Consider the following 26,436-nt stretch of genomic DNA (forward strand, 5'->3'; position numbering starts at 1 on the left):
CACATGGGATCAATGGACGAGATAGCGTCTCTCGATGGGTTTGCTCCATTAGCCGAATTGTGCCGGAGCAGCAGCATCCGTGTGCATGATGAGCAGGATGAGGAAGATGGGATGGAAGACGCAGGGACGAAGATCGCAGGCAGATGGACTCCCCTTTCGGGCATAGCGGGGCTGAGGATAATTCGATTCTGTCTGGCAATGCCTATCCCGCAGGTTTTCATGTGCATCCTTATGCATCATTGGCATCAGTAAGTCGAAGACCAGTAATTGTTTTGGTCAGACAAGAAATGCCAAGTCCCGGACTCCTGGTGGCAAGACGGTGGGGTGACTTTGGGTGACTGAGCAGCGCCAATGTTTGCTGACTTTGTGTTCCCCAGCTTTTCTTTCTGTCTTTGCTTCGACCTTTTTCTCCATCCTCGGCCTCTTCTCAACCGACTCTCGGCTTACGGGGCAATGCCGCCAGTGCCACACGGGCAAGAGAAAGCCAACAGCAACTGCTAGCAGATCATGATGAACGCGACGAAGCTCGAGCTCTATGACCATCATTCAGGGAGCAATGGCCACGTCCACCTCACGTCTACAGCCCTGGGCTCCATGGGCACCCTGGGGCCATCGTCCAACACCCCATCAGATTCTGACTCGGGCGTAGATGACGACCGAGATGGCTCCAAAAAGCGCAAGAGACCCATGAACGTCACGTACGTGCTGGCAATTCCCACTTTTGCTCCATTACCTTTCCCTTTTCATTCTATCGTCCCATAGTCATGCGCATCCTCACTAATGCCCGAGCTTGACAGCTGCGAAGCCTGCAAGGTCCGTATGAATAAGCCCCCGGGTCAATTGCATTTTACTTACCCAGTGTCAACAGCAGCGGAAAGTGAAATGTGACCGTGCCCAGCCTGCTTGCGGGTGGTGCTCTCGCAATGATCATCCTTGTGAATACAAAGAGCGGAAGAAGCCAGGCCTTCGAGCTGGTTACGGTAGAGAGCTCGAAGGCAGACTCGATCGCCTCGAGGCTCTATTGAATGAACAAAGCCGCCAGTTGGCGGCCCATCTTGCAGAATCATGCACCATTGCCGCGGGAATCAACCCCGCTAGCAGTAGGCCTAGTGTGCAAGGCTTAGGTCCCGACGTTGCTCGGTCACGCTCCTCGTACGATGCGCAGGGTATCAATGTCGCTGGGGATCTTCAGCAACAGATCATCGATCCCAACTTGCATGCTTCCACCTCTCGACATGGTTCTCTACAGTATCAACAGGGAGCCCCAGACCAGCAAATGGCGCAGCAGAGCCATTACACTCCATCTGCTCATTCACATGCACTCACCTCACCTCATTCTACGACAGGATATCAGGGTACCCAAATGTACAATGAGTACTCGGCCATGCTTCCTCCGTACGACCTCCTCTACGCCTTGGTGGATCTTTACTTCAAACACATTAACATATGGCTGCCTTTGTTGGATAGGAAGACCACTCTAGACACATTATTTGGAGCTTCGACTCTCGACGAAGCCGACAGGGTGCTCCTGCATGCCATCGTAGCAACAACTTTACGCTTCTCGCAGGACCCTCGGCTGACCCCTGAGGGCCGCCAGCACTACCATGATACCTCCAAGCAACGTGTCCAGTTGTTTGGACTGGAAAATTCGAATGTTCGAGCTCTGCAGGCACTCGTCATTCTGGCTTTAGATGTGACTGGGTCGACAAATGGCCCGCCGGCATGGAATCTTCTTGCATTAATCAGCAGAAGCATGGTACAACTGGGTCTTGCAGTGGAGTCCGGCTCTGCGCTTGCCTCACCTATGTATCCCTCTATTGCAACTCTCAGGGCTTCTGTTCTGCCAGAGCCCAAATCATGGATCGAAGATGAAGAACGACGCAGGCTCTTCTGGGCCGTTTACCTGCTTGACCGATACGCGACCATTGCCACAGCATTTGAATTCGCACTGGATGAGAAAGAGGTTGACCGCCGTCTGCCTTGCAGAGATGACCTCTTTGCAGCAAACAAGCCGGTCGAGACGAGGTGGTTTCGGCCCCCAGAGCGGCCTCGATATGCAACAGGAATAGCCGACACTCATGGGCATTTTTCCTGTCACTGCGAGCTCATGGCTATTCTGGGTCACATTCACCAATTCCTAAAACGGCCCGTGGACATTGGGTCGTTGACCGACGTGGAGCAGTGGCAGGGCTCGTACCGAGCCCTCGACAGCGATCTAAACGCGTGGCACTTCAGTCTGCCCGACGAGTTTGCCAACATCACTCGGCTTCTAAAATCCAATGTGCCGGCTAAAAATACAAACTGTGGCTGGATCATGCTGCATGCGGCGTATTGTCTGACGGTCATTCGATTGAACTCGTCGGCGGCATACCCCAGCCAGAGTTCGCCCATCTTCTCCTCATCCTACAGTGCCATGCAGCGGTGCCTATCCGCCGTCGAGAACTTGCGTCAGCTCTGTCGCTTCGTTAAACTCAGTGGCCTGCTGGACCGCTTTGGGCCCCCATTTGCCTTCGCCATCTGGGTCGGGGCACGGGTCATGTTGGTGCACGGATCGACCATGGATCACGAAGTGGACCCAGACATTGACTTCTTCGTGACGACCCTCGCCGAGATGGGAGAATATTGGCTAGTTGCTAAACGATACAGCGAGATTCTAAACCGGGTTCTAGGGGAGTATCGACAGTCGCAGCGAGCCAGTGGAGTGACAGGGGAGAGAGTGACTCCGTCTACGGTGAAAATCCTTGCCGATATGCGCCGGTAAGACGGTTCTGAAACGTGATTGGATACAGGCTAAGTTCATTGAAACAGATGTGCCTACGATCTCGACTTTCTCATCTCTCGCCAGCCGCATGCTGCGGCCGTCAAATCATACCACCCGACCCGAGCGAACACCCCGGCCCCCAACGAGCTCGAGTATCTCGATGTCTTTGATCTTTTCAACTTCCCTCGAGTCCCCACGACACAGGAGGGGGTAGAAAACGGAAACGCACAGGCCCTGGGCCAAGCTGCGCCCCCGGATCTCGCGGCGATGAACGCTGCCATGATCCCGAATTTTGCAGTCCCCAATCCGGAAGCTGATTGGCTCTTCCATACAAATTAATGCCACGATTTGGCGGCGAGGCACAAAGACTTGCTTGCGTATTCTCTGACGTACCCCTGATATGACCAGGTCTAGGGTTTGCACCAAAGCGGCATCCCCAAGGGCTTCCTCCGAGTTGGAGATTTGTCAGTAAAGTCAAGTCAATTCCGCATTCATCTACATGATTTGGAATTCGGTCCCAACCCCTAGGGCTAGCAGTAGTGGTGGTGGGAGGCAAACTGGAAGAACCTTTCGAGGTGCAAAACGGTTCGGCAGGGAGGACTGATGATTCCCGATAAATATGGGCCGGGATCTTTGTTTGTTCTGGACTGGAATAACAGCAGTGGGCAGATGTGTGATGGTGTCAGCAACGAACGGGGGGTGGCGGGGAGGGAAGAACGTGACACTGCCCATAGTATTTTTGTCCCTGTTGTGATGGTGAGGTTTGCATCGAGTCAGCCTTACCCGATACCGGATCGGGTGAGAAAGGGAGTCCTAAGAAGGGGATAGGCTGAGTTCGGGCCAGAGCCCCAAAGCAACAAAGTCTTGGTAATGAATAAGGGGGGGCATGCCTTGCGATATAATGTGACGATATGGCCACATTATGTGTGACGTTAAAAATTCCAGTTGAAAGGTTCCCCGAAACCAACAGATTACGAGCGGACCAACGAGACGAGAAGGCGGGGGTATGAGAAGCGACACCATAAGTAAACAACAGTGTAATATTTCTCAGCCCATGGGAGAGTGAGATGATGGGAGGAGGAGGATGAGGAAAGACAAGAGGATGAGAGAGGATGAGAGGGATGACACCGACTAACCTGTTCCTTTGTGCTGGGTCTTATTTTGTGGTTTCGCGCTGCCGTTCGCTTCCACTTTTCTTCCGATTAAGTTTGTGAATACCTACCAAGTAAAGTACTTACTGTACTTGAAGCACAAAGTACTGATACCACTTGCGACTCGGTAGCATACGGAATGCTACTCCCGTACTAGTTGCCGCGTAGTACTACCAAGTACCAGTACTGTTACTTGTGTCACACCTCGACACCTATTACTTCGAGTACGGAGAATTGCCACCTATCGGGCCTAGTACATTTGCTAACAGTGTCCTGAATCCCGAACTGCCGAGCAGGTCAGGTGATATCACATGACCGTCTTTATCCAGTGCTTGGTACAACTCTAATTCACTCCTCGGGCTTCACTTTTCTCCCCCCCTTTCGCCCGCCTGTCATCATGCCCTTGCTCTTCCCATCAGAACATCGCCAGTCTCTTATTCTTATCCTCTTTCTGTATCGCTCTGACTGAATTGCTGACCTGATTCTCTCCTCCCCCCACCCCCAAATGTGGCGAAACGATGCCCCATGTCCCCTGTCCCCTACATAGGTACGGCATCTTTTGCGAACAGGCCATGTCCACCATGTCTCCAAGACTCCCTCAGGGCTACGCAGGTACCTTGGCCCAGGTCCCTAAAAACCCACACCCCAGTCTTCCGCCCCTTCTTGCCCTGCCAATTCCCTCTCGCAAATGGCCTTCTGGTCTGTTCGGTGCTACTGACTCAATGACTCCCTCATCCATCGGCTTGGTTCCTAGTGTCCTGGGACTGTCATTCCTTCCAGGCCCATTCAAGCTCCTTGGTCGTTGGGCTGGATGGGAGCTTCAGGCTGCTAACTACTGGTTAGACCCTCTGTCTTGGGTCGTGAACCCCCCTCTCAGCACCGCCCGCCCTACGCCCAATGTGTTCAAGCCTCTTTCAGCCTCAGACCCATTCCAATCATCAGTCAACCCAGATGCTGCAATCGAAAACAAAAAACCCGCAACTTCGTGGGACCACCGCTTCGGCTTCGTTCGTGACAGGGTAGGTGACGACGTGAGTCCCGCTCCCTCGGCACGCGGATAACTGCTGTTTCCTGCATCGAACAAACGTTCCATCTCGTGTGCATGGTGATCGATCAACCACCACGTTTCGGACCCAAATTCCCTCGTTCCCAACTTCGCAAACAACACCTTACCGCTGTGCTCAGCGTTGCCGTCACTGGGCTTAGTCCTCAAATCAGGCCGGATTCTTATTTGGTCGACATCGTTCATCTTGACCATTCTATTGGTACTGGTTCTATTCTCAAAACGTGGCCAACCGGGGGCTTGGTTGGTGTTTTGCTCTTCCTCTCAGAAATGCACCGTCCCTGTTCGTTTTGATTCCGACTACGCAGAATACTTCTCATCTTTGGAGTATTCATGTCTTTTGAATGTCCTATTGGACCAATTCTGGCCCTCGACACATGACTCCCATGGGTCGCTACTTCCCTATTTTCCCCGCCTAACTGCATCGGTCGAATGATTGGTTCCTTCCTAAGGCTACAGTTATGACTTCCCTGATATAAGACTCTGGAAGCACCAGTTGCCTACTTCAACTCACCATTGTGTATTCAATCGTTCCTGCATATATTTCAAAACTACTCTTTTCCCCAACTCAAGTGATTTTTCCCACTACAAATTTTTGGTCCTTTCGCAATCCTCTCCGTTGTACAAATACTGCTGAAGCTATTTCAAGACCAGAGCAAGCATGTGCTATCAGATCGTCGAAAGATACGCGGTGTGCCGCTGTCTATATCACAAGCATTCGGTTGACCCATGCCAACGATATGGTCAACGAGGGCATTCTACCACAGAGAAGACGGTTCTGGTCGGATTCGCCTGTCCAAATCACTCGGCCAAGAGGCGTCCAGATCACGCATCGTCGTCATCATCACCTCCCTCTGATTCTAAACCCTCGGGGGGTCGTCCATGGCACGACTCTGGTTACTCTAGCGGCGGCTATCATTCGACGTCCGGCCGCCGGTGAAACAATCGAGTCGTTCAATACTGAACTCGTTCCCGTGAGCCAACTCCAGGAGCTATCTGAGGCACTTCGTCACTTGATGGGATCGGACATACAACAAAAACCCGCCGTCCGGTATCTGGCCAGTTGGCAGAATCATCGGCTCGGATGCCCATGTCACTCGCTTTTTATCTCCGTCGCAGGTCGACACAGATGACCCATCATATGTTGCTTTGATTTACAAAGGGCGCAGTCCATTTCTCAGTGCTCCCAAGGGCTACAAGTGGCTGAGCTCTGTTTGTGCTGAACTGGGACCGCAACTATGAGCCTCAAGCATCCAACCACGTGAGGCGCTTGTGGCAAAACGTCAACAGGGGCAAGCATGACAAATACTGGGAGCACCGCATGATGATGCGTTTCTCGGTAGCGGAAAGAGGTGCATTTCAGATGTCTATTTGAGTACCAAGTATTCAACTCTGGCACTCGACGATCCTAGGCCATGTTGACACTCGACAAACGTCACACTCCACTCATTTCTTCGAGGTTGCGAATTTCGAGTTAAGAGACCGGACCTTGCAATGGCATCAAGGCCGGAGTGTATGGGTCATGAGGCGCAGGCGCCTCCTAGTATGTACATCTTACCGGGTGAAAAGGAAAGGAAGGGCGCTATTTCCGGGTACTTCCCTGGAGATCTTTTGATCTTGTTACGGTGTTGGGGTTCCCCATATGCAGGTCATTAGGGAAGATTGCATGGGTGTAGCCACATTGATTACTACGAGCATGAAGTCTACGACAGGAACTGCGGATTGGTGTATTTTGGGATTGAGTTACCGATTTGATATATGTATTACTCTGCAGCTGGTGTTCTTAAGCGGAGGACCGGAGGGTCTACTTAGTATCAGAGATGTCTGGAACATCTCTTGGCCGGGTTTACCTTCAACAGGCGAGGAATCATCAGGCAACCAGAATCCACCGCAGCACAGCATCTTTACTTTTAGATACTTCTGTCCTCTTGCCGACTCGGGGGCAGGCAGCAGCAAGGCTTCCACTATGTTGGGGTCTGTGTTTCGGCCTTAGCAGCGATGACAAAGTTTTGTGGGCTTGGAATTTTTGATGCCTTTTAGCCCTGTGACGGATCTGATCTTCGCACCGCAAAGGCGCCGAGGACGAGAGCGCAAACGGGCTTCCAAAAGCCACGAAATAGGCATTGATCATGTCGATTACTCCCGGAGCGGACCACATACGCTTCTGTCTGTGCTACTGCATGGGCATACGCAAGACACCAGATGACGCACATCGTGGCCGTTGTGGTCCAGGAAGTCGAGTCGACAATGTCATCCCGAGTCGGAAGCAATGCATAAAAGAGCAGGCAGCTTGGCGAGGCCCGTGCCACTCATGCTCTCTGGTCTCTCGAATCACTGGGCGCCCACGGCTCTTACTGTTAATCCCAATCCGCCGGATATTACTATTACTACAGTCTCGGGCGGCGCTACCACTGGACAAGCAGAACTACTCCAGACAGAGAGTAATATCCGAAGTCACCACGACCGGGGCGCAAAAGTTGCGCTCAAAGTCTTCCGCAGCTTGTCCAAATCAAGAGCCAGCAGTTGGGGGCGGAAAATAGCGCCCAGAAAAGCCACAGCTCCCCTCATCTTCAGCCGCAATGATTCAATCTAGGTCAGGATTCTGTTTTCCCGTCCTCGCTAAAGGAAGCAGGATTCGGTGGTACCTTGCACCGCGGTACCCAGGGATGCATGCACATTTGCTTGTACTGGAATGTTTCCAGACTAACTAGATCCCTCGGCTCTTGGGGGTATCCGATCCTTCTTGCTACCAACCTTTCCAGGTAGTGGCTGTGGCTGAACATTATGGCCAGCATGAGCGAGATAGGATTTTGGCCGGCCAAGCGAAAATATCATCTCTAACGATGGCGAGAACGACGGTCAGCAACTACAACTGCAAAAGCACTGATCAAAAGATCCGAGTCATGCGACTTTCGAGCCTGTACACGCACCAATCTGGGGTCGGCTACTGCTACTACTGCTGGAGGGCCTCGGAGTTATGTCATCGGTGTGCGCAAGAGCCATGGCAGGCCCAAAATCCTTCTACTGACGTGCTGCATCTTTCTCTGTTGGATGGTTCATGTCTATCCAAGGGCCACTCTTCAATGGAGATGGCATATTCCCCGCCTGTCCGCCCTCTGACCTTTCCTCGTCAGAAGACAACTTCAACGGGTCTTTCAAAGAGATTCCGCCACCTCCTCTCGGCCGTGCCCAAGCGAAGATGTGGATGCCAAAGTCCAACGGACGAGAAGATGCAAAGCTGATGGCACGGAGGCTGCGTGTTGCCGCTCTGCCCGCTCACCGACGATTGAACGTAAGCATATTGAGGCTGATGTGAAACCTCTCCAACGTTTTCGTGATTTACGGACAGGAATGGTGTTTGCCTGGCAGAGTACCCTTCACCGTTTTCGCGGAAGACGTGCACCAAAACGAGTTCACCATTCGTGAGATTGACTGTCGACTCGAGTTTTGGCAACTTAATCTCGCTAGGTATGCATGTGATTTTCCACAGCCTCTCAAGGTACGTTAAAACTTTTGGTCAGATAGAGGCAGAACTTTGGGCCGACGGAAGAATTCAAAGATCGATATGTCCGGCGGTTTGGAGGGCTTTTTTACTCACTCCTGCTTCTGCCAAAATGTGTTGGGCAGTGAAAGACCAGGGGTTTGTTGTCGATATTGTCTGATGTGATGGGATCCTGGGTTTGGACATGATCATTCTCTCTCTCTCTGTCTCTCTCTTGATTTCTGCTCAATCTATTGTCTGGCGGCTCAGGAAACGGAGACAGGAAGACTGGTTGACCTCTCTATGATGGGGTCGGGCTCTGAACTGTGGTAACAGCTTCTCAGAAGAACCAGCCGAGTGCATTTCAGCAGAGAGTGGTGTCCCACGGTGTTGTGAAGTCCCGGATATCTTCATTCTCTTTGAAGCCCATAAAGTTGCAAGCCGCAGAAACCATAAATCTTTCCCCTTCTCTGGTCGTTACTGACGCTGTAGACACGCGAGACACAATCTATTCCTCATTCAAAGCGCAGGGCCGGCCTTTCGAGGCATCTACCCTGAATTTTCAGACCGTCCTAGCGATCTCGCATGGACTCAAGGCCCGTGGTCGATCTTTTGAGTGCACATTGGCTCCTTATGATGGGGCTTATGGAATCCAATAATCGCGTGGTCTGCTACGACCCGTCGCAGCTGCACGCTCCTTCGAACAGGTCCGATGGAGAAGTCATTTGTCTCTCGAGAAGCATCTGGCTATCGCCTGCAAAGTCACAGTCAAAACGTGAGGCACATGGCGGTCAGCAGAAAGCATGAATTGCGGACTTGATAACGCAACTTCCTATGCAAGCCCTATTCTTCTGGACGCGGCGCATGCCTTTTCACCACGGCTCAGATAAAGCCTCCAGTTGATGAGAAAAGGCCTGTGGAATATGCTGGAAAGGCTCGTCGCTGTACGTGCCGCAGTGTAAGCTCTCCCGGAAGGCCAAAAGGAAAGAGGGAGAAGGAGACGAGGGGCAGAGTTTCGGTGTCGACGGTGCGATGTTCCTCCGAGAGAGCACAACGCTTGCTTCTCACCTGGTCCTACAAACACATAGTACCTCGTACATACTATATTCTACTGGGTACGCCCATGGGGGCCCCCTTCTCCTTTCGCCTGCAATCCCCCCGACGATGAACACCAACTGACTTGGCCCGGGTAAATACTCGACGAAAGCGTTGCGCGAAGAAATAAGTCTGCCGTGCAGTCTTGGGATCGAAAACGAAAACATCAGCGGCGCATTCCTGCCCGTTTGTGCTTCGGATTGTGATCTGGCATTGCTGTGAGCAGTTGCCACGTCCATGCACATATACATACGTCCCTAGTTATATACGCCCGCATATATATATATATACTCCGCACAAGGTGTGAGTGGGCCGTGGAGACATCATCGACAAGCATCAGCATGTCTGATTTACAAAGCGCCAACTCTTGACCCATCTTTTGATTTTGCAGTACGTCTTGCTAGGTCTGAGGAGACTCCAGTGTCAGTACATCCTGGGAGCTGTAGGCGCAACAGGAACCAACAACGCTACAGGACACTACACCACACAAAACCACCAGAGTATAGATTACCGCAGCATCCCAAAGCATCTGATACCATACCATATTATATCATACCACAAAGCGAAGAGCAGCAATGACGCTCCCGCCCCTCCTCGCCGGGCAAGTCTGCGCGATAACTGGAGGACTCACGGGCATTGGACGAGCAATTGCGATCCTCTTCCTGTCGCACGGTGCCAAAGTCGCGATCAATTATCTGCCGTCTCACAATAAAGACGAAGAGGATCTGCTCACCTCGCTGCGCTCCGAGGCATTTGACGCCATAAAATCGCGGGCGCAATCGTCGTCGTCATCGGCATCGGCGACGGCGACGGCTTTGCAGAACCTCCAAGACGTGCCCCTGCTGACGGTCCCGGGAGATATCTCGCTGCCTGAGACAGGCCAGGAATTCGTCGCCCAGGCAGTATCCCGCTTCGGGCGGCTGGACACGTTCGTGTCGAACGCGGGCATCTGCAAATTCGAAGAGTTCCTCGACATCTCCCCTGACAGCTTCCAGCGCCACCTCAACACGAACCTGTCTGGTGCCTTCTACGCCGTCCAAGCGGCGGCCCAACAGATGGTCCGCCAGTCGTCCCCGCAGGGCGGGAGCATCATTGGGATCTCGTCCATCTCGGCGCTGGTCGGCGGTGCGCAGCAGTGCCACTACACGCCCACCAAGGCCGGCGTCTTGAGCCTCATGCAGTCCACCGCGACCGCGCTGGGTAAGTACAACATCCGCTGCAACGCCCTCCTCCCCGGCACGATCCGGACGCAGCTCAACGACGAGGACCTGAAGGATGGCAGCGACAAGAAGGCCTACATGGAGGGACGCATTCCTCTTGGACGCCTGGGGAAGCCTGATGACTTGGCCGGCCCCGCACTCTTTCTTGCCCAGCCTGAGTTGAGTGGCTATGTTACCGGGGCGGCGATCTTGGTGGATGGAGGCGCGTTTGTGAATTTCCAGTGACGTATGTTATATGGTACATAGTACATACATACGGACATTCACAGAGGACGTCAAAATTTATTGAAGGTCTTCAGATGTGGGCAGTATGATGCCGTATGCTTTGATAGCTGTGCCAGACCAGATTTGTCCCCTCTCGTCGGGCGTCAGATTCTGCGAAGTGAGAATCGCTTCCACCAGGGCGTGCCAATGACTCCATGACTTGGCGACACCGGGACCACCGACGTTACACACTGGCCAGTCCGAGCCGAACATTATCCTGGAGGGCCTAAAGGCCTTGAAGACGACGTCAACCCAGGGTTTCGTGCGTGCGACAAGAGCTGCGACGTCAATCGGAGTGGCCTCGTCCTGCTTCGGCAGTTCTGAGAAAAGGCCCGAGAGTTTCATGTAGGTCGACTGATATCGGGCCATTTGCTCGATGCATTCTTTCCATCTCATGAAGTCTGGGTGGCTGCCGAGCCCGTCACCGCTCGCGGGGGCTGCCTGGGCAGCGGACAGCCGCAGGTTCGGCTTGCAGAAATGGTTGATGACTATTTTCAGGACGTTCCCACTGCCGCCGGCGTCGGCGTAGAGCCGCTCCATCATCGTACATGCCTCTTGGAGCTGGTACATCCCCCCAGACCGGGCGTCGACTCCCAGATCGAATGTGAGGCCGTGAGTTCCCAGCCATTGCAGTCCGCTGATGAACTCTTCCTGCAGCATCACCCCGGCGGGCTTATCCTGGACGAGATACCGGAACCCCTTGATCAGAGGCCACTCTTTGCCGGCACGATCTTGGACCTGTCGAACGTAGTTTGCAAGACCCTCTTCACCGGCCGGCACTGGTGCCCACGGCACGATTCCCAAGACTAACTTGGCGTCTTCGGGCTGGTGGCCTTCGCCTTCTCGAGGGCTGCCTCGGGCGATTCGGAGCAAAAAGTCGACTTCTGCGAGGGCGTCCTGCCATTGAGTGTCTGGGAGACCTGATTTGCGGTCTGTCTCGAGGAAGACGAAGCCTTGTAGTTCGTCAGAGAGGTCCTGTGTGGCGACGCGGTACTCGTCGAGCGAGTACTGTCTGTTTAGCGGGTGGCCTTTGGCGAGATCGCGTGTCCAACTCAGCGACGGGATGTGTGATGCTGCGTACAGGTGGATGTGGGAGTCTATTTTGTAGTTTGTGGCGCTGCTGACTAGTTGAGAAGCCATATTTGTAGAGTCTCCAGTTCGATATGGAGGCTGGTCTTATGAGCTCCTTGTTATACGTACACTGCTAACCTTGAGATGAGGGATAGGATGGGCCCTTTCAAATGGAGGGATGACATAGCCTATAAAACATTCAGCTTTTACCCAATCAACCTGTTGAACTTTTGGACAGAAGTTAGCTTGTGTGCCTTCGGTGTTTCGGGATAATGTTTGTAGAGATTCATTCTATTATTGCGATGGCACAGAACTTTGGGCGGCTCCTGTAAATATAACCTCGTCAAGATAGGCTCTCCGCTCTCGCCGCATTTTGTGAATGGGATATTGGTCCCAATATACGGGCGGATGCGAAACTTGATCTGGTGGTGTCACCAGTTTGGCCAGCCAGTCAGTACTCGCTGGGTATTGTTGTGCAAGTCTTGGCAAGTTCTGTCAAATGTCAATGTCATTTGAAATACTCCGAGGATGAGGACGACATTCCCAAGGCGAGAAGGTCTTCAACTGCGGTGGCCTGACCATCTGCAGTTCTGTTGCCTTCACGATTCCATATTTTCCCTGCTATTCTGTGCCTGAAGAGTATATAACTCACGCTCGACTCCCTTGACATCGAAGAGGGGGATTTTACGTTTACAACAATGGTTACCCATATCCTATTTGCCACTAGACAAAGTGTGCTTTGAAACACAGGCTGAACGTGATGACGGCTCTGTTTCCCGCAACAATGGATCGTTCCCAGACTCATCGCCTCCCGACTCCTCCTGCTTCTGCAGCCTCTCCTGTACCGAGCACTGCTTCGATCGGAACTCGAACATCTACCTTACCGACCCCGCGTTTGCACCGTCTGCAGCCTGGATCGCAGAAAGAGATTGCCCTGATTAACTACCTGGACGATCGCATTTTGAAGATCACGAGGAGATACGCCAAAAAGTTCAGTCATGAGGGGCCCGAGAAAGATGACACGCCAGGATATACCACCTATGACCAGTTTGTGGTCGACGTTGATCCTCTGGTAGACGTTGTTTGGATAAGTGGCACGCCAACCATCCAAATCCCCTACCTCCTGTCTCTGGCTGGACTTGCTTGTTCCTATCTCCAAGCTTTTCCCTTCTCTACATCTGTGTTTGCTCTCACTAGCAAGATTGATCAGGGATTTGCTACTCTGCTACAACCCCCGGAGAATTGTCCCACGCCAGTTACCATGCCTTACCACGTCTTCATGACGGACAAAGTTCGCATCAAGTCGCTAATTGAGGAGACGCGCGTCGCCGCTGTGAATGCAGCTTCCGGCAGTGGTCACGATGCCAGGATACATGACCTTTCTGAGACGGAGACAGAGGATGATGAGAAGGACACAGAGGATGACGATGAGGGCGAGGATCTACCGCAGAACATGTCCATATCTCTTGGGCTGTCGCGGATATACAAAAGAACGTTGGAGATCCTCGGTGACTCGCTGGTTGCTGATGTCCCACCTCAAGCACAAGACAATGATTGAGACGTTGTCGACTCGCAAGAGCTCTCCCAGCCAGAGGAGGGGAAGCTATGAGTTCAGGGATTCACAGATCCATGAATCCAGCTCTTCCATCGCCCAGAGACTTCTGTTTGTTCTGGAGCCAGCGGCCAGCCTCAACTCTGGGAGCGGCAACGCAGATGGCGCATGCAAACCTGATGCAAGAAGACTTCAAGCACCTCCTCGATTTCTCCATATCGAACGCCAGCAGATCACGCTCTTCACCCTCTCAAGCTTCTAGTCCCTGCATGCCGGCCAATGTGAAGCTGGTGATGGTCTCTAGCTGCAGTTTTGGGCGGCCTCGAACGCTTCCGAGGCGACCAATCAGCCCTGGCCACGCTTGTGCGCCTTGCGCTCACCGACATCAGCCACGCAGCAGCAGGTACCAGGATTGCCAGGAACAGGAAACTCTATTGAATGGCCCGATTTTCAATTGATGCCCGAGAAGCTCTTGGGTCGCACAAATCAATTCACTGCTATGTCACAGGCCGTGCAACTTAAATTTTTGCGAGTTTGGAGAGCTTGGCGGGCAGAGCTCCGGCTTTGTCTCTTAACTTTGAAGCTCGACCTCCCACCCCGCTGCTTCGCATGTCTCAACACTTTCCAAATATTCAAGATGGGCTGGTGTATATTCCTATTGTTCGTTCAAACGGCGCTCAGCTTCGCGATCACACCACTGCCGCGACAAACCGAGGAACTACTCGTCCCGACGACAACACTGACGGAAATTGTCTCTTCAGTTGTACCTACGACATTTTGGACAGCTACTTCAACTGCCACTCCAACTGGATCTCAATTCCAATTATCGGCTCTCATCACCATTGCGCCCTTGTCGGTAAATCCTCTCGAAAAGCGACAGTGTTGTTGGAATGACCAAGGTTTTCGAGTGGATTGCGCTCAGTGGACCGGCTACTACTATACTTGGGGACCACCAGGCGATCCGTATCAAGGAGGACCTCCGGGCTGTGGACAGTCTGGTGGTGGAGGAGGCTCTGGAAGTCCTGGAACCGTGGTTGTTTATCAGAACGGTGCAAACCAAATGGACCTCACTAGTTGGTCCGCAATCTTGGGAACGCTTTGCCTCGTGCTTCTCATATTCATATGAAGCTTCCCGCTTTCTGCAAGAGAAGCTTGGAAGGTCGGAAAGTCGTCTCGGATCCTGTTCACCGTGAAGACATGGCTTCTGTGAAGGGTCAAACTCAATGGCACAACACTTTCAACTACCGGATTAATCCCCTTTTGCAATCGTCTTTCGAATTCTTCACGATGAGATTGAGGTCCGATGGTCTTGTGAGCAACCACCGTGATCTAGGAATCGGTTTGTTCGTCACCAGCTGTGGCACATGCGCTGCGTTTGCGTCGGTGATGGGTGCTGGTCAGCCATATATGATCCCTTTTCTGTCCTCTGCCTTTGGTTTCTTGCTTGTTCAGACCAGAATCTACTCATGAAAGACCAACAACCCCCTACATCGCTACTTCCGGCCGCTTGAAATAAATATAGAAGTCTCTTCTGCAGCATCGTGCTGACTAGAGTCTACCCGGATATCTTCTTCTACTTTCGGCAGATTAATTTCCTGCAGCAACCATCCTACGCTTCTGGTTAAGCGAAACCAGTTGTGTCTGCAATAATGCTCGTGTCCAATTGCCGCCTAACGGCTGCGAGACTCTCCTTCCGAGCCATGCTTTGGGGGATGCCTTTGCTTCTTACCCTCGGTCAATCTTCCGATATTGAGGCGGGCAGTCTGAGCGACAATGCCGCTCGGGTTGTTCCTGTGGCTCCCTTGACCGGACCAGGTGTATCAACACTGACAGATCCGAACACCGTCTCCAGTCCGGTCACCTCTTCCTTTGCAGGCTCATTCAGCTCGGCGCCTACCATTGCTGATGGCTGGTGGTCCTCATTCTGGTCTTCAGTTGCTGCAGGCTCTACATCATGGGATGGCGATGGGTTTGGGACCACTGATATCGTTCTCACGTTGTATTCGACCGATTCAACCACCACGGATTCTGCAGGGATGGTGAGCTCACAGCCTTTGACAACAGTCACGGGCACACTGTCGGCAAGTGTTACAAGTTCTACCTTCGTTGCCCATGGATCAGAGTCGCTCATTTCATCGGGGCCTATCGTTGTTCCGGCCTCCAAGTCCATGTCACCCGATACATCAGCTGTTGTTGATTCGTTGTCATCTGATAAGACAACCACTACTACGCTCACAACACGAGTTAAGACCACATTGTATGTGACAAATGTCACCACGGCTCCTCGTTTGTCTGCAACGCCAGCAACTTCTATGCGGAGCTGGAGCGATTGGACTTTGAGCCGGTCCTGGCCAGCTTGGCTGAATTCCACAGCCTCACGAAGTGCCTCACGAAGCATCTCGACTGCTCATTCAACTACCGCGGACTCGCTTTCGACGGCCTCGAGTGCGACCCCAGAATCTCTGCCTGAGGTGACAGTCACAGTCTATGTCACACCACTTTTGCCGACAAGCCCGTCAACCACTACGCTTACCGTGACTGTATTGGCCACATCGACAAGGACAACTCTGGTTAGCTTAACTACAGGTTCAGATGTGGCTCTAACGTCAGGTTTGATGACCATCAGCCCCATCAGCCCTCACACGAGCGCCGTGTCTGTAGCCAGTATTCATACGCCGTCATCCACCTCGTTGCCTGTCCGCAATGCTACAATCAGTCCCAATGTCGAACCGACTCTCTCTCTTCGGTTGCCCGGCGGAGTGTTCTTGTCGACAGAGACAAACGGGGTGGTCTACTCATACAGTGGCTATACATCGGCGAACACCACCCACTACGTGAGCCTTCTAGCACCCATAATTACAACTTGCGTTCCGACGACTACAGTAACCTATTACAATGCCCAAGGAAGTCCTACTCAAACCATTCTCCAGTGTGGAACCGGTATCGGCCCAGATGTGACCCCGGGATTTGGGATCGCGAGTCTAGACAACACTGCGACGCCGCATTCGACATCAACACTGTCTATTTCGCCACCAACTGCAAGCCCATTGCCAACAGCTCCTGCTGCGTCGCCGCTGTCTCCTGAGAACCCTCCACCCACACGAGTGACCGCGAGCCTTGACAGTCCGCTAGCGTGCAGCCTTGGTTTCGGAAATCCCACGCCGCCAGGCCGCACCTTAACGCCAGCAATCACGAACCACGCGCATGGAACTGTTGCCAGCAGTGAGACTCCTTCTCCTTCCCGACTATGGCAAGACGGCAGTGGGCTCGAAAGCGCCGGAAGCGTTTCTTCTCGCACTTCTGCATCCAAGCGGGATCGGGACCAGGATGATCGACCGCAACGAACTCGGGCTGCCAATAGGACCTTCCTGCGCAGCAGTGAGGCCGTTGGAGGACAGCGACCGAGCACCACGCTGATCACCGTGCCTCGATCGAGCTAAGAGCTCATCTCCGGTTCTTTCTCGCGCGTGATACGCGGCGACGACCGTATCTGAACGAAGTTTCTTGCTCCGTTCTCGCACGCGGGGACGAAGGCGCCGTCTTCAACGAGGGGGAGCGAGACAAAGCGATGCCACGCCATGCCACGCAATACGTCACGGTCTGGGAGGTGACAGGATCCCGACCGCGTCGGGGGACGTACATGTCATTGTACGTGGTATTTTGATACCCTGGCCGGGTGTCCATGACTCGAAGCAAGACGATCGAAGTCTCGACAAGGGGTTGCTCTTCTCTATAATTGCGTGCAAGCAGCGCCTGTACACATATGCGCCTTGCTTCGATGTTGGGTTTGAGGGATCGTGCCGAGCCTTTGTAGATGGGCCGAGGAGGATGGACAGCACAGGACAGCACATGGCATGGCTTGGCATAAGTATGCACCTGTCCCTGTGCCTGTACATGCACATGAGCTTGCACTTGTTAGGTACCTATGTTACATGTATATAGCGCAAAGAGGAAAAAAAAGGGATTTCCCCCCGTCCTTGGAGATTTCAGATCTCATACCCCAGATCTCATTTCACTCCCAATCCCATGCGTTCATCACTACCTTCCAACTTATCTACGATTCCCTTCGCGTACGGTGTGCAAGCACCGACTGATACATTGTGATCCTAGGGCTAGGGAGTCTCAAGTTTTTGACCTTGACATCAAAAGGGTGTCGCGGCCCCGACAGAGCAGACGGTATAAACGTTACTTTTTCTCATCCACCATCAATATTGTATGTAGCCTTTGTTCATTAGGCTAGGTAGCTAGCAGTGTGTCCTCCGCGGTCGGTCGGTCGTCGGTCTATCGAGGACTGTACTTTCACACGATGTCGATTCCTCCCCTCCTTCGTGGTCTGTTGTCCAAAAGGGCGAGAGAGAATACGCAGCTCCAGCACTAGCGACTCACTGTTGTTCAATTCATGCAAGCCACCTGCAGTCTGCTTGGCTTCCTCGGTCGATCGAATCGATCTCGACCTCGAGCGTTGGTCAGTCTTTCTTATGGTCGTCAGCGTCGTTGTTGGGCTGGAAATTGAGCTGGTTGCCGTTGTAAAACTGCTGGTCTCTCTTCACAGCCTCTTCGGCGCGTTGATCAGCCAGTGTGCGGATCCGGACGTTGTTCCCAACCCCGGAGCCTCCAGCGCCAGGAGGATGAGGATCCGCGTTCTCACTTCGACCGCCGGTAGTAGCCGGTATCTGTTCTGCATTCTCCGAGCCATATCCAAGCAGTGAGCGTACCCCTCCAAAGACCATCCCCGCCGCCCCGCTGACGAGATTATACCCTCCCGTCACCACCCCTCCCAGCAGTCCGCTTCCCATACCGCCGGAAGAATACGACTCAACGTATCCTTTTACCGGGACCATGACAAAGGTGCAACTCCCGACGATGCCTAGGTCAGAGAGCTCGGCCTCTTCTTCCCCTGCTTCAATTGTGCGATTGGGGAGGGGCGTCAGGATGAGCTTGAGATTGTATGGCACGCCGCTTGTCCTGTCGGGTGAAGAGGTAGAGTTGGCAGAGTCGATCCAGGGACGAATTTCTTTGGTGATGGTTGAGGTGGGAGGGAATGTGTTGCGCAAGGTTGACCCATCGAACGTGCGGACCTGGACCCTCACATCACCCCCGGCATTAGTTCTTGATGTTCTTGATCTACCATAGGAAGAGGAGGTTAAAGAAGTTGGATTCTCCTGCGTTTGATCATGCTTCTTCATCTCATCCATCAACCGCCTCTCCTCCCGATCCGCTTTGATTTGAGCTTTGATCCTTTCACGCTCGTCGCGTTGTTTCTGTTCGCGCTCTCGTTGCATTTTGATGTACTCTGCCCTTTGGGCTTTTTGTTTGGGGTCCATTTCCGCATTAGAGCTCGATGGTGGCGGGATGGGAGCTGGAGCTGGAGGTTCGGTGTGTGTTGACCGTACTGATGAAGGGGAAGGCGCCAATGTCGCGCGATCCTGTGGAGGGTAAACTCGTTCTCCTGCGGGCACGGGCACTTGGGGATTTGACGACGGTCTGGACGGCATAGATTGATGTGATCCAGAGGAAGTAGTGGCTTGTGACGGAGTAGGGCCATCCTGCACCGGGACCCCGAGGGCAGCAGCTGGGAGCCGCAGTAAACTTGATCTAGCAAATTCCGACAGTTCTTTTATGTGTCGTAAGCGTCCCAATTCTGCGCGAAGGATGGGGATGTTGTTAAGAAGGGCCAATTGGGTCTGGAAAATCTCTGAAGGAGAATTGCCATCGGTGAGGAGCTTCTGGGTATGGTTTCGCAGGGCGTCGTAGGCATTGTTCGGATTCCCAGGCGCGGGCTCAAGGTGGAGGTACTCGGTGGGCTCGTCTTCTAGTTCAGATTGCTGGGGCCTATTGACAGATCAGCGTCGAACAATGTCTGGGGCACCAGAGCTGCATACTCGGGCTGCTGAACTGACTCTCCGTCTCCATCGTGTCGGATGCCAAAAGCAGAGGCCAGGCGAGACTTCAACTGCTCGGTCGATACGTCTGCGGACTGAAGATTCTCTTGTACCCGCGCGTTCCTGCTCTTGTCAACATGTGGATTGCTTCTTCCAAATCGTCGCCTACTTGATCACGATGATTGCAGGTGTGCTGTTGATGGGGCAGATTGAGGCGAGGAAGCCGGCTTCCGTAGAGTCCTTGTAGAGTAGAACCGCGACAGCTTGGGCGGTCACCGCCGGGGATATCTGCGGGATGTCGTCAGGGATTTGAAGCAAGGACCCGGCGGAGATGGCTCACGGATGGATCCCTCAAGACTGCTTCCCATTCTGTGCTGGCTCGTGTGTTGCTATCTGATCACGGTTAGAAACACTGGCCTGCAGTATCAACATACAGCTTACCAGATACAAAGCACAGAACAGCTTTTCTTTCGCGAAGAGCCGTTTCTATGGCACTCTGCAAATCTCCATTGTAGAACATCGTGTAAGCAGGGCTTGTTGCCAGTAGGTCAAGGTCTTGTGTTGGAAGTGAAAGTACTCGGTATTTGAATCGATATTTCCTATGGAGATGGCGCTACGAGCGCTCCGTACCTGTTCCGCACTTGGAGACGTCATTAGAGATCATCAGCCCCGAGTACAGAATTAATTGCGACTCTCTTGGACTCTCCTATCCGGCTCGCCAGTACACTTGTCAGCTTCCCCCAGCCTGATCTGCCACCAGGATGTGCTTGCTACCTCGCTACGTTGTCACATTGCTCGCTCCGTAACGCGCACTTTGTCAAGATGCATCACTGCTACACGAGTTTGCAGTTCTAGGCGCCGGGTCTTGCGAATCCTGCTAAATATCCATCTTCCTGCTGTCCACCGCACTCGGTCCTCCGATGATGCCCCAACGGTGTGAGCCACGATATCGAATGAGTCCCAGGTTTCCCTTGGCTGGGTGCCTGATCCGCGATATGCACAGAAGCATGTAGACTATCTTCGAACCCGTGCGGACACACTTGATTTCTCCCCTGAGTGGTATCGAGGACAATGAATGAGGCAAAGAGGTGAACACTGTCAAAATTGGGATGAGTTGTCATTCGGAGAGGTCATAGGTGTGAAAAATTCAATCCTTGCGTGAGTAGTGAAATGTGGAAACGGACTCGCCAAGTGGCTGTGAATAAGGGAGAGGGGTATACACGATCCTGAGGACCGCGCCCTCACTGTCAAAGTATGCAAGTACAATGATGCTTTCCGGGGAATCTTTCTAGGTATATCACATGGTTCTAGGAGCCATTCTGACGAAACAGAGATTGCCGCCTCTGAGAGACACGAGCAAGAGCCGAGTGAGAGCGTCTCTGAGGAAGAACACGAAACAGGTCTAGAAATCCACCATCAGAGAAGGACAGTAGAAGGTGAGATGCGAATATTTACGCACTGGGGTCTTCCGAGGTATAGTGGCTAACTTTGCTCTAGGTCGTTGATCTCTTTTCCGGCGCTACTCATGGTTGCTGTGTTCATCATGTCCATGACCGGTCTCGCTTTTGCTATTCAAAGCTACCTCAAAACCAGACGTTATATTGCAGGCAAGCGAAAAACAGCGTTGCTGTGCGGGAATGAACAGGTCGAGTTAGAGAGGGTCCTAGAAAGCCCAGAGGTATAAAAAATTGTACGAGGTACAGGGTACTCCGCACGTATCTCAATACCAGGAGACATTCAGGGCCAGGTGCATTTATGTCGTTGAGAGACAATGAGCCGGCGTTGTGCCCTTGACTGGCTGCGTAGAGGCACAGATCGGCCCATGTTGTGTCTCTGTTTGCGCCTCCCCATGAATGCGCCCGTCCCGCATCTCAGCCTGACCCTAGTTAGCAAGCAACGAGGATGGGAGCTCCCACCTATTACTCGTTGTACCTGGCGAGCTGGTTCGTCACCCTTGCGAGCCCTAGCGACCAGACTAGGGTTCTTGCATTGGCACTTACCATTCAAGGCAAGGCACATGTGTGCGGCTGAACGGTTACGCAGACCTTTCCTGAGGAGCCTTCGAGAAAGCGAGCCGAAGTGAGACTTTGGAGAGACATGCAACAACTTGCTCACGTCGCCTAGTCGTTCCATAACAAATATGAAAGCATGTCTTCTCCCAGAGAGTATCGTGAGTATATGATAATCATCCAGTAAGCCGGATGAGACTGAGATCATTCTGGATGATTTCCTATGGACCTACCTATGTACCTCAGTGTGGGTACGTACCAACAAGGCTTTGGGTTCTGGTAACGAGTGTTGGGCTTCAAAGGCTAGTGAGGCTGCTTGGGGCACCAGGCAAGACCAGACTAGGGAGGCCCAGTAGCCCACTCGAGCGAGCTGGGCGGACGCCACAAGCGGCATCACCCTCGTCCTAGTCCGAGGTGAGCTGCGACCTCAGATTTTACTCTACCTACTTGTAGGTAGGTAACGAGTACCTCGTACAGGGCTTTTATTCCACTCATCCTGTTTCCCTGAGGAGAAGACATGGCCAAATATGACCTGAAGGTCCTCCGGTCACTCCTGTCACGCTCTAGTGCACCTCCTCGTCCTTTCAACAGGACCCAGTCTCGTCGTCTCGCAACCGAGAAGCCCTCAACTCCGACCAACAACAATGAGGACTTTGTCTCAATTGTTGACGCCCCTCCACGTCTCGTGCGGATCGGCCAGAAGCACAATAAGCTCGGTATCGTCATACTCTCGCTTATCCCCATCACTGCCTTCGCTCTTGGAACATGGCAAATCCAACGTTTAGATTGGAAGACCAAGCTCATCGCCAAATACGAAGACCGTCTTGTGCGGCCACCTCTACCCCTACCACCGAGAATTGACCCCGACGCAATCCATGAATTTGACTATAGAAGAGTGTATGCTACGGGATGGTTCAGGCATGATAAAGAGATGCTCATCGGGCCGAGGACGCAGGATGGAAAGGACGGGTTCATGGTCGTGACTCCTCTAGAACGGGAGGGAGGGAGTACTATCTTGGTGAACAGGGGGTGGATCAGCAAAGAGAAGAGATTTCAGGTCGACAGAGATCCTGAAAGTTTGCCCAGGGGCGAGGTTACGGTCTCAGGGCTGCTCAGAGAACCCTGGAAGAAGAATTTATTCACCCCTAAAAACCAGCCCGAAATAGGCAAGTTCTATTTTCCCGATGTTAATGAGATGGCTCAAGTGGTGGGTGCCGAACCTGTTTGGATCGAGGAGACCATGACTCCAGACCTGTTGGTTAGCTACTCTCGAGAGGCCAAGGGGATTCCGATTGGGAGAGCGCCAGAAGTGAATTTGAGGAACAATCATTTGCAATATATCTTTACGTGGTGAGTTTGTATACTAGGATCAACCGTATCGTGTCTCATTAATCCATCAGGTACTCATTATCCGCCGCCACCACGCTCATGATGTGGATGCTGCTAAAGAAGAAACCAATTGACAAAGCTCGCCGGGTCCGCCATGTTACCAAATGGTAAATTCCCAATAATAATAATCAGAGATCCGACGACTCATCGAGATCCAACCCCGCCACAATCTCATTGGGAAGCAATTCTTTCGCAGCTCTCAGAAGCTCGCCGTCATTCTGGAGCAGTCGCTGCCGGTGCATCAACATCAGCACGTCGCTCTGGTCGATACGTTTCCGGCGCGCGTGGGTTGAGTAAGCCTCCAGATCTTCGCCAACTTGCTCGAAATACCATTCGGTCGCCTGTTCGAGGGCCTGCATGTGGTCCCTTCCGAGTTTAGGTCGACGATTGCCGAGGCGGGCTTGTGCTTCGATGGCTACCCGTCTAATCAGGCTTGAAGGCAAGGATGGTACCATCTCGCCATGGCGGGTAAGCTTTAGTCTCTTCCGACGGGGCTGCGGGGGCGCTGGTCTGGGTATCTCTTCACTCATAGAGCCTTGTTCGGACAGCTGTCTAGCTCGAGGCTCTGCTTCTTGCTCGGGAGTCTCTTCCCGCCGATGTTGATCAATCGTCGATGGTGATGCTTCCACGAATCTTGCTTCTCGAGCACGTTGAGCATAATTCGAAACTGTTTCCACGTCGGGATCAGGCAATTGAAAGTTTGAGTCGTCCAATGTTGGGAGATGTATATCGCTCTCGTCAGGCCGCGCTGGGGATGGGGATCTCTGAAGAATCTGGAGGCTTTGCAAGGCCTCAGCCTCTCCTCCTCCGTCTTTCAGGGTTATGTACTCGGGGGCGAGCTTTACAAGATCATTCCGCATTTCCTCCGGACCTTCGGGCAGATCCTGATTGTGCGACTCTCTTCTGATCTCGAGCTCTGAATGGAAACCATCCATGTCGATAACCCCAAAGTCGTAACGCGATATGTTTTCTGTCTGCTCAACTGTTTCGGCTCTTCTGCCTCTCTCGGACAGGAATGTTGATTCTTCGTCTCCGCCATTAAAGCTGACCTTTTCGATAGGATCTGACGCGGGGAAGGAATGCCTTGACAGCCGCCGGCTATTGTCAAGCGAATGCGCCTGCGCTCTATAGTCAATTGACCTGAGTGTAAACGTTGGGTTGTCATTTTGCCCCTCGCCCAGTCCATCGTCGTCATCTAGTAGGACCGAAGGCGTTGGAGCTGGCAGGAGCTCACTGTCCTCGTCATCCTCTTCCGTAGGTCGCGGCACCTCAATGCTCTCTAGGCTGTCTTCAATATCCAAAGCAAGGCGTGGTCTTTTGAAATTCTGCCCTTCATCGTCTTCATCATCCCCGTGCCATCCCCCCACCGGCGCTTTGTTTTCCTTCCCCCTCCCAGTTCCAGGTGTCGGTGCAACTTTTCTGGTAATGGGCGCAGTAATCTTGGCCAGCTGCCTCAATATGCCTCTAGCTGAATCGGGCCGGATGGTGTCGCTGAATGCCCTCCTCCTGCGCGCCGAGCGCGTCTTTGCACCGCTTCGCTGTTGAAGAGCGCGGAGTGCATGGGGGGTTGAAGGCGCATATCGCGTAGGAGTTTGGGAGGGTTGAGTCTCAATTGAGGCATGGGGCCGAGAGGACATTTTGGAATAACTGAAGCTAGAGAAGGTCTGAGGAGTGTTGTTCTCGCATGCAATTGGGGGGGGGGGATCCAGGCTTATGGAAGACGCGTTTTGATCGATAACCGAATGGCACGAAAACACGTGACCGGGCCATAAATTGGTCCTCATCTTGCAGTTTAATAACTGGGTTCCGCCAAGCGCATTCCATACCCTTGCTCTGTAAGTTCGATATGATGGGCTAATAAGCCACTGACTGATTCTTCTATGCCTTGTACGTGTTCGTTGTTATCTTCTCTTCTTCGCACAAAATCGTCCTTGCGGCCATGGATCAGTCGCAAGCTAGGAATAAGCTGGAATCGCCTGCAACATGTTACTACTCAGGCCACTGCTCCAGAGCTCACTCAACAGCTCGATGACATGAAAAGCCGCCACATGCCGACTGATGAAGGTCTCTGGGACAGCTTCAATATTCGCGCGCTACGGAAATCCCTCCAGAGCCACCTCTCACTTTCGGACCTTCGACCAGCAAATGTTGTCCCTCCTGGTTATCATCAAGTATCATTCAACAAACTACCTTATGAGCATGAGCTAGGCCACGACGGTGCTGAAAAGCGCCATGCGCCCAACGATGAGTGGAAGTATCGGGTCTGGGCTGGAGGCTACATGGAATTCCAGATCCCCAATATATGGACCGACCGGCCCAAAATCGTCGCTGTCAATGAAAGGATCACAGACACTCGACTAGTCGGCGATCTTGCCAGTGAAAACGCCAAAGTATTCGTCACGTTAACAAGGACTCTCTTTCCCGCCATGGTGGATCCCCAAGGGAAGCCTGTGCGCAGGAGGCTGGGAGGCCTTCGCGCCACGAACCAAAGGGACAACATCGTGCTCAAAGAGGAGAAATACCTCTGCTTCATGCGAGAAATCCCAGACAGTCTCAAATCGACGGCTTCGCCTCGCCGTAAGCTACCGCCTCCTTCTAACCCGGTGTATTCCCAAAGCATGGTCCCTTCACCAACGCTGCTCTTTAGATTCAGCGCACTGTCGAGAAACGCCCACGCCATACATCTCGACGCAGAATATACCCGACTGGTCTACAACCTCCCAAAACTCATAGTGCACGGCCCGCTCACCTCTGTCCTAATGCTGGATATCCTTGGAGAAGCGCTCGCTCTCTACACGGCCGGGAAACCGTACACCTTCGCCGTGCGGACATTTCAGTACAAGAATCTTCTGCCGCTATTTGTGAATGAACAGATCACAATTGCGTGCAAGAAGTTGCACGACATTCAGCCGCAAGGGACGAAATTTAAGTCCGCGTTTGGTGGAGTGACGTGGGAGAAATGGGAGGTCTGGATCCAAAAAGGAGTAGGCGAAGATGCGACCGTGGCGGTTCGAGGATCGGCTTGGGTTTCGCCGGTGGCGCATCGCGGCGCAGAGGCCTCGTCGGAAGCTGCTGCTGAGGCATTGGGTCCGTCGAACGTGGAAACTCAAAATCCAGATTTGAATGGGGAGGAAGAAGAGAAGCAGGCGACGAAGACTTCGTCGGAGTGAGCCGCGTCCTTGAGGCTGGGCTGGGCCGAAAGAATCACAGACCCTGAAGCGATCGTACATTGCACTGAAGAAGACGAGGAAGACGAATTGAACGATTGTAGGTGGACCGCGATGTTTCGGGAGACGGAAGTAGGTTCTCTCAATAGCTCTTGTGGCTATCCTGAAATATAGACGGCTGTTGTATCTGTCTGGGTTGCCACCATGCTATTGTGAAGAATACGGGTGCCTTATGAAACGATTTTCTGAACACATAATCCCAAAACGCTGAGCCGCCAGGTATCACCCCCCATGCATTTTGTTTCCCCCTGAGATGTGCCATAATGATATC

At 52.9% G+C, this 26,436-nt stretch overlaps 9 protein-coding genes across 9 annotated transcripts; 6 read left to right on the plus strand and 3 right to left on the minus strand.

The window, feature by feature from the left end:
- Nucleotides 1-510: 510 nt before the first annotated feature.
- A1O5_08478 (uncharacterized protein) lies at nt 511-3,100 on the plus strand (the record flags this gene model as incomplete). Its single annotated transcript, XM_007749060.1, has 4 exons — nt 511-698; nt 798-813; nt 860-2,757; nt 2,809-3,100. The coding sequence occupies 4 exons, from the start codon at nt 511-513 to the stop codon at nt 3,098-3,100; spliced, it is 2,394 nt and encodes a 797-aa protein (XP_007747250.1).
- A 7,026-nt stretch (nt 3,101-10,126) lies between these two features.
- Nucleotides 10,127-10,996, plus strand: A1O5_08479 (uncharacterized protein; the record flags this gene model as incomplete). The annotated part of the gene is made up of 1 exon (XM_007749061.1): nt 10,127-10,996. One exon carries the CDS (start codon nt 10,127-10,129, stop codon nt 10,994-10,996), a length of 870 nt encoding a protein of 289 aa, XP_007747251.1.
- A 57-nt stretch (nt 10,997-11,053) lies between these two features.
- On the minus strand, nt 11,054-12,175 carry A1O5_08480 (uncharacterized protein; the record flags this gene model as incomplete). Its single annotated transcript, XM_007749062.1, has 1 exon — nt 11,054-12,175. The coding sequence occupies one exon, from the start codon at nt 12,173-12,175 to the stop codon at nt 11,054-11,056; it is 1,122 nt and encodes a 373-aa protein (XP_007747252.1).
- Nucleotides 12,176-12,890: 715 nt separating this feature from the next.
- Nucleotides 12,891-13,664, plus strand: A1O5_08481 (uncharacterized protein; the record flags this gene model as incomplete). Its single annotated transcript, XM_007749063.1, has 1 exon — nt 12,891-13,664. The coding sequence occupies one exon, from the start codon at nt 12,891-12,893 to the stop codon at nt 13,662-13,664; it is 774 nt and encodes a 257-aa protein (XP_007747253.1).
- A 1,694-nt stretch (nt 13,665-15,358) lies between these two features.
- On the plus strand, nt 15,359-17,098 carry A1O5_08482 (uncharacterized protein; the record flags this gene model as incomplete). Its single annotated transcript, XM_007749064.1, has 1 exon — nt 15,359-17,098. The coding sequence occupies one exon, from the start codon at nt 15,359-15,361 to the stop codon at nt 17,096-17,098; it is 1,740 nt and encodes a 579-aa protein (XP_007747254.1).
- A 1,026-nt stretch (nt 17,099-18,124) lies between these two features.
- On the minus strand, nt 18,125-20,060 carry A1O5_08483 (uncharacterized protein; the record flags this gene model as incomplete). The annotated part of the gene is made up of 5 exons (XM_007749065.1): nt 18,125-19,490; nt 19,541-19,663; nt 19,710-19,828; nt 19,881-19,933; nt 19,982-20,060. 5 exons carry the CDS (start codon nt 20,058-20,060, stop codon nt 18,125-18,127), a joined length of 1,740 nt encoding a protein of 579 aa, XP_007747255.1.
- A 2,006-nt stretch (nt 20,061-22,066) lies between these two features.
- On the plus strand, nt 22,067-23,049 carry A1O5_08484 (uncharacterized protein; the record flags this gene model as incomplete). Its single annotated transcript, XM_007749066.1, has 2 exons — nt 22,067-22,899; nt 22,950-23,049. 2 exons carry the CDS (start codon nt 22,067-22,069, stop codon nt 23,047-23,049), a joined length of 933 nt encoding a protein of 310 aa, XP_007747256.1.
- Nucleotides 23,050-23,066: 17 nt separating this feature from the next.
- Nucleotides 23,067-24,575, minus strand: A1O5_08485 (uncharacterized protein; the record flags this gene model as incomplete). The annotated part of the gene is made up of 1 exon (XM_007749067.1): nt 23,067-24,575. The coding sequence occupies one exon, from the start codon at nt 24,573-24,575 to the stop codon at nt 23,067-23,069; it is 1,509 nt and encodes a 502-aa protein (XP_007747257.1).
- Nucleotides 24,576-24,986: 411 nt separating this feature from the next.
- A1O5_08486 (uncharacterized protein) lies at nt 24,987-26,108 on the plus strand (the record flags this gene model as incomplete). Its single annotated transcript, XM_007749068.1, has 1 exon — nt 24,987-26,108. The coding sequence occupies one exon, from the start codon at nt 24,987-24,989 to the stop codon at nt 26,106-26,108; it is 1,122 nt and encodes a 373-aa protein (XP_007747258.1).
- Between the last annotated feature and the right edge of the window lie 328 nt (nt 26,109-26,436).

This window comes from Cladophialophora psammophila (assembly GCF_000585535.1).
Source record: "Cladophialophora psammophila CBS 110553 chromosome Unknown aczJe-supercont1.13, whole genome shotgun sequence".
In the NCBI taxonomy this organism is placed as follows: domain Eukaryota; kingdom Fungi; phylum Ascomycota; class Eurotiomycetes; order Chaetothyriales; family Herpotrichiellaceae; genus Cladophialophora; species Cladophialophora psammophila.